Raw genomic sequence first — 13,622 nt, forward strand, 5'->3', positions numbered from 1 at the left:
CTGGAGGCTACTTATACCTGTCTAGAAACCAAAGCTTAATTGTTTCCAAAATTTAACTCTGTGATGGACAACACTAATTCGTAAATGAGATTTATGTTAAAACCAGTATAACTTTTAGAGAGATCTATGAATATAATAACAAAATAGAACTTTGAATTTTTTTTTCCATCCAAGCTCTAACAAAATGCTAAGGGGTCAATGTTAACAGTTCTCTGCAGTAAGACTGACTGTTCCTAGAAAATACTAAGATTTTGACCATTGTTCTTCTATGTCTATTCTATAAATATGGTCTTTTATGACCATCATTTTCTATTTATGGAAGTATGTAGAATGCTTCCATAAATCTAAGAGTTATTTATGGTATATATAAGGCTTGTAAGTTTACTGGAAGGGAAAGACAGAACTAATAGATTTGTTTTGCTGCATTAATTGTGTAATTTACATTAGAACTTGCTCTGCAGATGGCATAATAACAATTGACAATCAGTTCTTACAAGCTAATGATTTTTTTTTATAGGTCACCAATGTTTGTAACAAGGTGTGACAACTTTATTTAGTGTATGTACTAGAACATTCAAAAAACTAGTAGGCTGTTTTATGGTTCTAAATATACTAATTGGCCACATCTTTAGCATTAAAACAGTAGGCAACTTCTACTTCTGTGTAATTCCTCCTTACTCTTAATAAATCATTCCCATCTTGAGGGACAGATGTCATTACAAGCAGGGATTTTCACACTTACAGAGCTGACTTACTATAGCAGACATGCAAAGCAGCAACATGTCGGTCAGCATGCCTTCACTAAACACAAGTTTCTGAACTCAGCATTAAGTGCCAGTATCTAAGCTTAATGTAAGAGAGAAGAAATGAACTCGCAATCCTTCTTGGGCTTTAGTGCATCCTGACAACCCAACTTAGTCATAATTGTTCAACTCCACAGCATGTTTTACAGACAGGTATTTAAAGTAGAAGTATTTGAAAGAGGTGCCTTCCAAACTCCACTGATTTTCCTGATGGTGAAGGCCTTTTAGAAACTCAGCAGGCAACACTGCATCAGCTGAAAGCAGTTCTGCTATTTAGATCTGGTGAACACAGTTAATTCTTACAGACATCTTCCCACAGTGATACCCAGATATCAAATTTAATGCCTTTACAAACAACCACAAACGACCTTTACAAACACCACAGTTTGGATAATCTTCTTTAAAAGATGTCCAGTTAAAATTTGGAGTATTTCCTCCTGAGGAAATCTTTAGATAATTTCAGAACTAAATGGGAGATTCAGCTATTAGATAGGCCTGAGGAAACTGGAACTTGTTTAGAAAGGAACATCTATGGATTATTCATAATTTCTCATTACCAAACATTTATAGAAGTCTCAAGTATTTCTAGAAATAGCTCCAAGTTGTATCCAGCTTACAAGATGTAACTGAATAGAACTGAGAGAATTTGGTTGAAGTCAGACTGAAGCTCATAAATCAAACTGATACTATCCCAAATCGTTGGTGTTTCTTCACAAGTCACTGCTCAAAACAAACAAAATCATACTCCTCCTAGGCAAGCAAAGCCCAAACATGATGCTGTCTTTGTTTGAAGGGCCCTATCTGTCAATAAGCAAGATGATTCAAATCAAAGTCAGCAAAGCTGTTGACCTCTGTTCTTCATTACCTTAGCAAAACTGTGAACAGACTACATATACATGTAAGGATATCTGGTTAACTGCTATGAAACGTAAAATTTAAGGTGATAAATTAAGCACATGGGTAGATAAGAGCAGGTACCAGACACTAGAACCCTTAAGACATGGGTCCATGGGCCATTAAAAGAAGGACTAAAGTGTTAACTTTCAAGAGACTTAAGCAGAAACTTTGTAACCAGTAAGGCTGTCACAGGTTATGAGAAAGGGTCTTAAAGGAAAGAGCAAATTTACTCTAAGTAGTCTGAAGTGGATTGTGGGACCAGGTAAAATCTATCATAGAATGTTCAGAGGAAGGATCAAAGATCAAGCAAGCGCTGCAGGTGGATCAGGGAGAAACAAGCATGTAAAAATATAACTGACAGAGAGAATAAAAGCAGACAATTGTGAGTAAGCAGGCTGCTGGTCAATAGTCTCAGCCTGGCTGAGCAATGTGCTTAATTACTATAGTGTGTTCTATACCTCTATTAAACTCTATTCCTATTTCCTATGTGACTGTGCTCCCTACTCTGAATGCATTTCTTTCACATGAACACTTAAAGTGAAGACATGGATGCTAGAAAGACTTAAGGTCTTGGCCAGGGACTGGAAAGACCTGTGAACGTGAGCAGGCGTGAGAACTAAGTCACTGAGAGCATATCCATGTTCCACTAGCATACCTTAAGCCTAACTAGTCAGCAAGCAGGAATCAGATCAGGCCTTTTCTGCAGTTCATGTTTACTTTGAGTGCATGTAAAGGCACTGTCCTCTCGTCTGTGTTAATCTGTTTATGGCCATGTCTGTAGTGCATTGGTGCATCTTTGGAACTCACACTCAGCCTCAGTCAGTATTGGCCAGATGTAGGAACATCTTGCACCCAGCAGACTCAGAGGGGAGCAATCCACTGCTTCCTACAGTCCACTAGATAAAACAATCCATAATAACATAATAATCCATCCCAGTTCATCCAATTTCATTTGCTATAGTACACATAAAAGTTGCACCATGAAGAAGCCCAAGGACAGTAAAAAAATTTTTTTTTTTAATTATACTATCCTCCTGGCTGCTTTTCTATCCAAAGTCAAAATATCTGTCAGAACCACATACTGAACAACAATCAGCTGTCATCTGTCGCTACTTGAAATTTCTCTGACACCTGCCAGCTCTAAATTCTGTTTTCCCCTAACATAGCACAGGACAGATCTAAGTGCCTCATGCTGTTTTAGTGGAACATCTTTCATGTAGTTGAATATAGGTAAAAATCCTTAAACAGCCAAGGCAGGTAACAGCTTCTGATGTAGGCAGCAAAATACCACTAAGAAGTCTTCCAAGATGTTCAATAAAGCCAGATGTAACAGGGTAGAGTCAGCTCAAATATGCTCAAATTTCCAGTATGTTTTAACTCAAGCAGACAAGTTCTTCCCCCACTCTCAGTTATGAATAATCATGTCTATTGAAACTGACTGCCTTCTGACTGGAATGACCTGGTGAGAAGTACAGCAGATTCTGACGTCTCAGCATAGGCACTTTCATGTAGGCTGCACCTTTGCCTGTTTGGTCACACTTGCCTTCAGCTGCAGGCTCTAATAATTCTTACCCTCCAAGTGAAGGCAACACTGAATGAAAAAAATTCACTGGAAAGAAATTAGTTGCAGTAACAGGAATAAGCCCCATCTGCAATGTCACATTCGGTGCGCAGGTTAGTTTAGAAGTATCAGCATTGTTCATGGTGTAACAGAAGACAGATTGAGTGGAGACACACGACGTGTGGGAGTGTTGTTGGCTGACAGTGATGCAGGGAGGAAAAAGGGAGTAGCAATTTCTGTGGATGAAGTTTCTCCTTGGTTGCGAAGTTGTAAGATCTGCCGCAGCAGGGCCTTCCCTTCTTCTCTAGTCTGAAAACAATTTATAAAAAAGAATATACAAAAAATCCCCCATACTATTATGTTGCATGAGTTGAAATACAAGCCTAAATCCCTACGAATGGGTGATTTCTCAGTCAAATTCCATATGTAAGCAATGTAAGCTACAGTCTTACAGAATGCCAAACTGCTGTAAAATATGAGTAGTCTGTTTTTTTTGTTTTCTGCTATTTAACAAGAATAGTAAGGTATGTCAAGCTTTTCTTTAAATAGTCCTTACTTCTTTTACTCACCTCATTCCCACATTACTCTGATATTTCAAGCCAAAGTGGTAATATCAACCACCAACTGTGTTCAAATACTCCACTGAAAACTAGATGGGAGAAATTTCAAATAAACTAAATCCCACTTCTTCTCTTTCAAGTTCAGACAGCTTTGTTAAGGATAAGCCAAACACCCTGCACTCATGGCTGTAGAGCCTACTTCCAGGCTGAAGTCAAAAATCTAAGCTGTTCATTTACAGCTTCAGAAAATCTCATGATACTGAGTCACATACAGAAAACAAGTACTATTATATCCTCTGCATTGTCTACATACAAACAAGATCAGAAATATGAGGTCATGTAAATACCAGTACTACGCAGGGTGGCTTGTGAACATTAGGCCCTTCTTTACCCCCGACATTTTCTGCAATCTTGAGATTTCCACCAAGAGTCTCATATTCTTTTACTTAATGAACATGAATCTAGTATGATATGGTTCAGTTTTACTACCTACACTGTATTCCCCAACTTTAGTCAATCATAGACAGCAGTAGAAATTGGGTACACAAGATTCAAGGTATGACCCTTCACTTGCATGGCAAACAGCTCTCATTCCTTTAATAAAAGATTCCCCCCACTCTGAGAAAAGCCAAGATCAATGCCAGAGATCCCCTAAAAAGGAAGCACTGGGGATTGTGTGACTACTCACATCATTGAATGCACAGCATTTCTGAGCACAGGCTGAGGCTTCATCCCAGAGCTTACACTTGAAGTAGTATTGGGCCAGGTAACGGAAGGCAGTACTGACCTCTAGGTGCTCCACTATCTCCTACAAGATCAGGGGAAAAATACCATCTTTAAGTGCCTTCTAAGGTAGTTCTACATCATGTTTATTTTTCCCTCCTATTCCCAAGATACAGTCTTACCCCACAGGAATAGATATCCTGGATGTATTTGATATAGCACTGAGCAGCTTGTTCAGATTCATTCAGCTGTTCATGCAGCCTAGAAAAGGACAAAAATGGGCCATTGAAATAAAAGTACATTGTGGAAGACCCCCAGAGCAGGAATTTCTAGACCTTCTTGATCTACGAGAAGGTACCTATTAAACCTGACCTGAACTAGTCCAGCCTTTTCCTTTAGAATTTGCAAGACATGTACCATGTCCTGCCCTTCATGGAATAGATTAACAGTGTGAGGCCAGTCAGAAGCTAATTGCTAGAAGCAGCTAAAGGTAAATGTCCCTGTTTTGACGATATCTATTCTATTACATTTTTTAAGACCTTTTTCATCCTATTCTAACTGGCTATTGTCTTCCCTTCTTACGCTCCAAAATCTTTGTATAGCAGTGGACGTTGTGTACCTTGACTTCAGCAAGGCTTTTGACACCGTCTCCCATAACATCCTCCTAGATAAGCTCAGGAAGTCTGGGTTAGACGAGTGGATAGTGAGGTGACTGAGAACTGGCTAAAAGGCAGAGCTCAGAGGGTTGTCATCAGTAGCGTGGAGTCTAGTTGGAGGCCTGTGGCTAGTGGCGTCGCCCAGAGCTCAGTACTGGGCCCCATCCTGCTCAGCTTCTTCATCAATGACCTGGATGAGGGGACAGAGTGCATCCGCAGCAAGTTTACTGAGGATACCAAGCTGGGAGGAGTGGGTGACATACCTGAGGGAGGTGCTGCCATTCAGAGACCCGGATAAGCTGGAGAGCTGGGCGGAGAGGAACCTAACAAGGTTCAACAAGGACAAGTGCAGAGTCCTGCACCTAGGGAGAAATAACCCTAGGCACCAGTACAACCTGGGGGCTGACCTGCTGGAGAGCAGCTCTGCAGAGAAGGACCTGGGAGTGCTGGTGGATGACAGATTGACCATGAGCCAGCAGTGTGCCCTTGTGGCCAAGAAGGCCAACGGTCTCCTGGGGTGCATTACGAAGACTGTTGCCAGCAGGTCAAGGGAGGTGATCCTGCCCCTCTACTCTGCCCTGGGGAGGCCTCATCTCGAGTACTGCTTCCAGTTCTGGGCTCCCCAGGACAAGAGAGACATGGAGCTGCTGGAGAGAGTCCAGTGTAGGGCTACAAAGATGATCAGAGGACTGGAGCATCTGCCCTGTGAGGAACAGCTGTGAGAGCTGGGCCTCTTCAGCCTGGGGAAGAGAAGACTGAGGGTGGATCTTATCAATGTGTGTAAGTATCTGAAGGGAAGGTGTCAAGGGGACGGGGCTAAACTCTTTTCAGTTGCCCTGTGTGACAGGACAAGAGGCAATGGGCAGAAATTGAAGCACAGGAAGTTCCGCCTGAACGTGAGGGGGAATTTCTTCCCTGTGAGAGTGACGGAGCACTGGACCAGGCTCCCGAGAGAGGTTGTGGAGTCTCCTTCTCTGGAGATATTCAAAACCTGCCTGGATGCAACCCTGTCTAACATACTCTAGGTGAGCCTGCTTGAGCAGGGGGAGTTGGACTAGATGATTTACAGAGGTCCCTTCCAACCTTATTGATTCTATGATTCCTTCTCTTTCACCTTCTTCCCTTTATACTACTTCTTTCTCAACAAAAATTGGTGCTAAAATCACAGTGTTCACATTTATTGCAAGTTAAAGCCTTCTTTCACATTGCTTCTATACATTGGACAAAGTCAGTCTACTATTCTGTATAATTATCGAGCATCAAGTACTTATTTAAGCTCCACTGTAACTCACACAAGTGTTGGCACTGGCTGCCCAAATCATTTCAGGTTACAGAGGCCCCTTCCAATCTACACTGTCCTATGACTCCCTCTGTAATTGTCCTGAAGGAAAACCTAAAGCTAAGGCTAGACACTAGGATTTGTGCAGGCTTTCTAAAAACACCACTTATAACGTAGCTCCAAAAGTAATATTGCCCCAAAACAATTCCACTTGTTTTCCATTTATTATTTCATCAGCATGTATCAGAGTGCTTTAATTCCACTTTATATAATCTTGACGATTTAATGTCACTATGTACTCACTTTGCCAGTTTCACCAATGCCATTTTCTCCACATCTCCAACAGCATAAGCTCTCCAATAGCACTGCCAAAAAAAAGTCAGTCAAGCACAGAACAAAACCAACTCCAGCTCACAACTCTCATGAAAGAAAGTTAGAAACAGAAAACTATACAACTCTCCAGGAAAGGAGTATATAACCTGTAGACAACTCTTTGTCGGGTGCTCCAGTTACATTGAAGCAGAACTCCCCTATCATAAATGCAACAAAAGCAGTTTAAATAAGCCCCTAACAACACGTTGTATGCACTTCCTTACATTCTGAGGCTAGGTTCAGGACTGCAATAAATATCAGCAACTACTACAAGCACTCGCCTATGTCCCTCAGTAAGGCTGAGTTCTTGTAGGGCTAGCCACACAGTTTTAACTGCAACCCCACCTAGCATCCTGGAAGACATTCTAACATACAGCCTGTACTACTCTGTATTTCATTGCTCACTTACCTTTTTAGCTTCCACTAACTGGTTGAGTTTCTCATAGCATTCTCCTAGAGCAACCAGCATACGGGAATCATTGGGTCTGTAAAAAAGCAATTCCTAAATGTAGTTTAATGAACAGCCAGCTGAGACTGTCTGGCAGTCTTTCATCCTCCCTCTTATATGTCACTTGGACCCCTGACCAGGGCTCTTTGGTATTTAATTGACAAAGCCTTTGCTAAGGGTTAACAAATACAACTGAAAGTAATCAGCACAGTGAGACTGCACAAACCATGGAGTTGGTGCTTTTGTCCCTTTTCCCTAGCTTATTTCCTGTATTTAAATTCTTTAGCAGGCAGGAAGCAGTTCAGAATGAACACCAAGAAACATGGCCATGTTCTCAACTCTACCTGAGCTGGTGGGCCCGTCGGTAATAATAGAGACAGTAAAATGGCATTTTGAGGATTTCATAGGTTTGCCCCAAGCCATACCAGGCTCTGTAGTCTCTTTTGTTCACCTCTATCGCATGTCTGTCAAAAAAAGGAAACATACAAATCAGGAAGGAGTCAGGATCAAGACAAAATTCAGCAAAAACTAACAAGGAAATACAGAAGATATTACTCTAATCCTTTTGTATGTGAGCCTCAACGCTATTTTGTGCGGTGCATGAGTGATACCTATAAGCTTGAATAGCTGCAGATGTATTCTTCATTTCCATATACTCATGTCCCATAAGCGTCCAGGCTCCCAGATACCGAGGATTTAGTTTCAAGGCTCTCTGGAAGTAGAGTGCTGCTTTTTCATGCTGGGAGCGTAAGCTATAATAATTTCCTAAAGCAGAAAAAAAACCCCAAATTTAAACAAATAAATGGAAAAAACAGCAGAGAAATAGAAAACAGGTGGAAGAGGTATTAACTACTACCTATTAACTTAAAAGTTTATAAAGAGACCTATTAAAGGCAGGTATGATTCAAACTTCAAGAGACCTAATAGCAGGCTGCTCTCCAGTGCTCTGGTCAAATCCTTTTCCAGCACCAATCAATTAAGATCCCATCCCCCCCCTCATCCTGAAACTTATTTCATGATCTAATAAATGAATTTCTCAGACCTGACACAGAACTATTTCTTTTGGAGTTTCAGGACTATGAATAAAGGAATTATGCACTAAATGGGTCTTCATAAGGTTTTCTTCAACTCCTCTTTGCACTGACAATATTACAGTAGCTTTTGCAGAGAAAGATGATGGAAAGGGGTTCTCTGTCATTTTGTCTGCATTTTTATGCTGTGTGAGACCACGCCTACAAGGCGGTCTTGACAGCCTTGCTGGCAGATCATTTTCATCAGTGTTAAGATGTCCTCCCACAGTCTGCAGACAGTATAATAAGAACAAGTAGCAGAGCTAGCTCTCACCAATTACACAGCAGGTCTCAACACGATACTTGTCTATCTCACAGAGATTGTGAGCCAGGTAGCTCAACTCAGGCTTCATGCTCTAGTGGAACAGAGAAATGAAACTGGTGAGGAAAGGAGCACATTACACTTTCTGACGGAAGAAAACCTAGGAGGTCGGCAATGCATACCTAGCATCTATTTCATGGAGTGGTAGGGAGCAGAAAAAGACTGAAAGCCTATCTTCAGAGAGGCTAGTTAACCACAGCTGCTTATCCAACGGGTACAATACCTCTGATAAATGCTAGCATGATATGTAACATAGCACAGGCAACAAAAAAAAGGTGCTTACCCTAACATACAGCAAGTTGGAGAAAGTGTCCATGTTTTCTATTCTGTAAGGGTCTTGTTTTCTTAGCTCGTTAAAGATGGATAAAGCTTTGTCAATATCTGAACAAGAAACAGCAGATTTGAGAGTAAGAACTACAAATGCTAAGATTGCATCAAGAGGCTCACTCCTACTAGTAAGTATCACTGACCTCGAATGTTGTGGTAGGCAACTGCAATCTGAGAGATGATGTAAGTGCTTTTAGAAAATCCTGCATCAATGAGACTCTGATACTTCTGCAGAGCCTCCTCTATCAGCTGCAGCTCTGTATAAATATGTGCAAGAAAGAACTCTTTCATCCATGTATCTGGTAAGGACAGGAACTTCAACTAGCAAGAATCAAAGAAGAGGAGGAAGAAATGACAATCAGTGGTATTCTAAGAGCCACCCATGGCAAAGAATCCATTATTTTCCCTCCCATGATCTAGTAAATGGTCTTGCAGTAGAAGACCTTCCATAATCTTTCTCTTAGGCCATAACACCAGCTATGAAAGACCTGTATTAGGACCAAGAATTAATATCGGGTTCTTCCACAGGAGAGACTAAATGATGCCTATAAATTAAGAATACTGAAACAAGAAAGAAGCATTAAAACATCTGGTCCAAAGAACAGTACAATATGAATCACAGAATCACATTTAGTCACTCCCTATGTACTGCCATGACTGACCAAATGAAATGACTCCAATTCTTCTGCAATTTCAACAGTAACTGAAAAAACATGATTGTCTTATTTCAAACCTGAGAGTACCTGGCTTCTGCTTCAGCTACTAGCCTTACTTTTCCAATAAATTCAAATGTCCTTTGGAAGATGGTATGTTTCCCCCATATTTGAACATCAGAAAAAAATCAAAATCACTGTTTTTGATGAGCCACATGAACACAACTAAGTAAACTCACCAGAAATACATTCCCCCTTTTCCACAAATCTATAAGGCTCTCTTCTTTGTCCCTTCTACTTTTTGAAGTATGCTACCACTCAGAATTGAGTGAGAATTCCAGGAGTGGTCGCATAAATCCCATGCATAAAGACCAAATCTATTTCTATATCTAAGTTCAGTTATTTGATACACTCCTTCATTTCCTATGTGTGGCTTTGTATTTGACAAAGGGTGCGCCTATGTGATTTTTTAATTTGGATGAGAACTGCGCTTCTGTAATGAATTTCTCAATCATCCCCATTATCATACTTTGTTTCACATCATGAAGCTGTATCAGAGGATGTAAAATACATTCTCTCGGGAAATTAAACTCAGAGATGCACTCCCATTACTAATAGGTGTCTAAGCCACAAAAACAAATCACAGCTAGTTCAAAGTAACTTCACCAAATCATGTGGAGTTGAATATCAGGTCTCCAGATACAATCATTTCTCGTTACAGATTCAAGCCTACTGTACTGCACTTGCTAATAATGTAGGAAGAGCATTATTAAAGGCTTATTTGGTTGAATGGCTACTTACCAAAGGATCTGTATCATCACGTATAATTGGCACAATGGTAACACGAAAAGCAAAATCTTTCGGTCATTCAAAAATGTTACCTACAGTGATTTTAGATATACTTTCAGTCTACCAACAAGAGCTTAGCAACTGTGAAACCAGAACCAGATACTTTAAAAAGAAAAAAAAAATCAAAGGAGGATGTTCCTTACATCAAAATAACCTCGCTAACAACTATTTCAGAATGTGTGCATTAGTCATTTCTTAAACCATTAGATGGGTGAAAGAGGAGAAGTTAGTCCTGGCTATAATAAAGATTCTCAGACTACAGCATGGCAAGCAATTGCAGAAAAAGATGCTTCAACAACATAATTTACAGTCTAGGGTTGCCTTGTCTGACAGAGTCTCACAGGAGAATAAAGCTGTGGGTAACACCAATCTTATGACAACTAATCCATCAGTAACTGATGCATTCAGTACTGAATCAGGTTAGACTCTGGAATTTTTTACCACATCTTTGTAGTTCCCAGTTTTTACCATCTCTTTATCTGTGATCAAGTTGCAAAGTTCCAGCCAGGCTCCCCAGTGTAAAGGTAAGACATGAGCAGCTTCAACAAATACATCTATGGCTTCTTTCACTAGGTCCAGCTTCCGCAGCACAACACCATATCTGTAGAAAAAGTTACCAAGTTATCAGAGGCATATACTCTGTGCACTAATATAAGTATACACAAATAGACTAGCAATATATGCATACTTACAAATAAAGGCCAAATCCATCCAGTTCTCGTGCTTTATGCTTCTTACTAAGCTCTACTCTTAATTCTCGTAGAGCTTCATTTTTTACCTGCCCTTTTTCCAGAGGTCCTGCATGGAGAGAAAGTCAGATAGCTAGCTTTCAGTCAAGATTCTTATCACAGTAACTGTGAAGCCAAGAGTCCATTCAGAGTCCATCACTGGCATGATCTGAAAGCTTACCACCCTCTCATTATTTTTCTCTTTTTAAAAGAAAATCTTTAAGTCTCATCACCTGCTTTAAAAAAAAGAACTACAAGATGAAAATCTGTAACCAGTGTCAAGCCAATTAATTGAGAGTAAAAGCAAACTACATTACAGTGCACTATCCAAAAATAAAGGTGCAAGACAAAATGGAAATGATTTGCACAAAGAGGCATTACCGGAAGCTTCATTATATTGTCTTATGTTCATTCACACCAGAGCCTTACCCAAACTATCCACTGTTTCATCATCCTTCTTCTTTTCTCCTGACTGCAGAAAACAGAAGAAAAACAAGCTTACTTTACAGTAGCATATTTCTTAGGTTTCTTTCAATTCTTGCAGCAGTATTTAAACTGAGTTTTCAAGAGCGCTACAGACAATTCTATTTGGCTCAGTTAGAAAACCAAAAAAAAAAAAACCCCACAAACCTGCCCCCATAAAATTTGGCTTTCTAAACTGTCATTTAGAAGTGGACAGAAAACTAAAGTATGCCAGGTTCTAGATGAGAGAAGGAGGAAGTAGATGAATTCTGTGATAAAGGGAATTTTTTCATCTGTCTTACCAGGTATCTAGAGTACATATACAAGAAGTAAGCCTTTTGACTCTTGCAGCCCCGCAGAAAATATGCAGCCCTGTCATATTCCTTTAGATCAAAGTAAGACTTGGCTAATGTATAGGCATCCAAATCACGAGCATCCTCCTGCAAGGACAAAGAAGAGTTCAGAATGTGGCATGCTTCAGGAAATTCATCCAGTTAGAAATATATCAAAGAAACTGTTTAGAAAGCTAAAAATATAGCTTATTCACACTCAGAGATAGTTTGAGTACCATTTGCTAGTCTCTCCATTCCCTCATGTGATCAAATTCCTAGTTTCCAAATAATGGTCAGAAATATTTAAAGTAAACCATGGCACTCCGGAAAACAGACTGTGGCAAGCCAATAGAAGGCATGAGTTAGCTACTCAGCGAGCCTGAATGGCCACAAATATGAAAGGTGATCAAGAATTCCATATTAAACAACATTAACCTGCTAATTTGTAGGCATAAACATCTTCATAACACTTTGGAATGCATTTATGACCTTACATTACTGCAATACAACAAAGTAGGAGTCTTCCTGAAAGTCCTACAGTCCTTCTATGGACATATGGATGGAGATAAAACTGATTTCTCATGTGTTTTAAGGATCAAAGTTTAATAGTATTATCTAATTTGGATTACAATAATTTTTAATCTTTAATAAAGATGAACGAACAAAAATAAAGTAGCATAACGTCAAAAATTTTGCTTGCAGAATACCTTATTTAGGGTGCCATAGCAATATGCAAAATGGGGTGCTGTCACCTGGGAAAACATGCTCAGTTCTGTTCACCCTATTAAAAAAGGTGTATAACAGAAAGGATTTAAGACTGTTACAAAAGAACCTGCACTTCGAACAGCCTTCTCTAAGGAAGCTTTTACAAAGATCGCTCGGACGCTTTGCTTAGTTTTAGGTAGGTTTAAGAAACGGCCGGCGATTCCAGCCGCCGCGGGGCACGGCAGTTGCTCCCCAGGTGCGCAAGGCACCGCGGTGCCGGCTGCCGGGCGGGCCGGGCCGGGCCGTACCTCCGTGAGCGCGGGCGGCGGCGGGAGCTCGCTCAGCGGCAGCGGGTCAAGGGCGAAGGCCAGCTCGGAGGCCCTGCAAGGAAAGAGCTGCGGTCGGCGCGGGGCCCGTCGGCGCGGGGCGCGGGGCCCGCCACCGCCGTCTCACCACTTCCCGCTGTGCTGCAGCCCGCGCTCGCGGCTACGCTCCGCCACGCTCAGTAGCTGCTTCTTGATCTCCCGCAGGTCGGAGAAGTCCCCGTCGCTCGGCCCCGCCGCCGCCATCCTGCCGCGCGCCCCCACCAATGGCAACCCCGCACACTGAGCGCGGCTGGCGCGCTACACGCGGTCTCCCCATTGGGCGGCCTCGCGAAGCCTCACTCCCAATCGAAGTAGGCGCGCTGAACCCGCGGCGTCCGATTGGCCGACTGGCCGCTTGGCGCGAGGGCGCGCTGCGGTCGCGTGGCGCGGCGGCGGCTGGGCCCCGCCCCGCGGCCCGGGCGGGTCTCGGCGCTCCTCGGATCCCGGCGCGGCGCGGCGCTGAGGGAGGCCGAAGTGGCATGCGTGGGCCGAGCTTGCGGCCGGGACGGT

At 41.8% G+C, this 13,622-nt stretch overlaps 1 protein-coding gene across 2 annotated transcripts; it reads right to left on the reverse strand.

The window, feature by feature from the left end:
- Positions 1-1,125: 1,125 nt before the first annotated feature.
- Positions 1,126-13,316, reverse strand: CDC23 (cell division cycle 23). 2 transcript variants are annotated; one of them, XM_062587416.1, is made up of 16 exons: positions 13,201-13,316; positions 13,056-13,128; positions 12,013-12,150; positions 11,678-11,720; positions 11,213-11,318; positions 10,989-11,121; positions 9,162-9,339; positions 8,975-9,072; positions 8,644-8,725; positions 7,911-8,064; positions 7,644-7,763; positions 7,261-7,336; positions 6,783-6,844; positions 4,727-4,805; positions 4,510-4,629; positions 1,126-3,570 (listed from the first exon to the last, which is right to left on the reverse strand). In XM_062587416.1, exons 1-16 carry the CDS (start codon positions 13,314-13,316, stop codon positions 3,400-3,402), a joined length of 1,749 nt encoding a protein of 582 aa, XP_062443400.1. In that variant the 3' UTR covers positions 1,126-3,399. The 2 variants fall into 2 exon arrangements, with proteins under 2 accessions (XP_062443400.1, XP_062443401.1); XM_062587417.1 differs by lacking the exon at positions 13,201-13,316 and adding an exon at positions 12,750-12,823 and having other exon boundaries at positions 13,056-13,107.
- Between the last annotated feature and the right edge of the window lie 306 nt (positions 13,317-13,622).

This window comes from Rhea pennata, chromosome 14 (genome assembly GCF_028389875.1).
Source record: "Rhea pennata isolate bPtePen1 chromosome 14, bPtePen1.pri, whole genome shotgun sequence".
NCBI lineage: Eukaryota > Metazoa > Chordata > Aves > Rheiformes > Rheidae > Rhea > Rhea pennata.

Bases quoted from the DNA above. Each gene is read 5' to 3' on its own strand.
- CDC23 (XM_062587416.1), bottom strand. From the start codon at position 13,316: ATGGCGGCGGCGGGGCCGAGCGACGGGGACTTCTCCGACCTGCGGGAG. The intron at 13,129-13,200 runs GTGAGACGGCGG...CTTTCCTTGCAG, and splicing joins CTGCAGCACAGCGGGAAGTG to GGCCTCCGAGCTGGCCTTCG. The intron at 4,806-6,782 runs GTGAGTACATAG...GTCCTTTTCTAG, and splicing joins GCATTGGTGAAACTGGCAAA to GCTGCATGAACAGCTGAATG.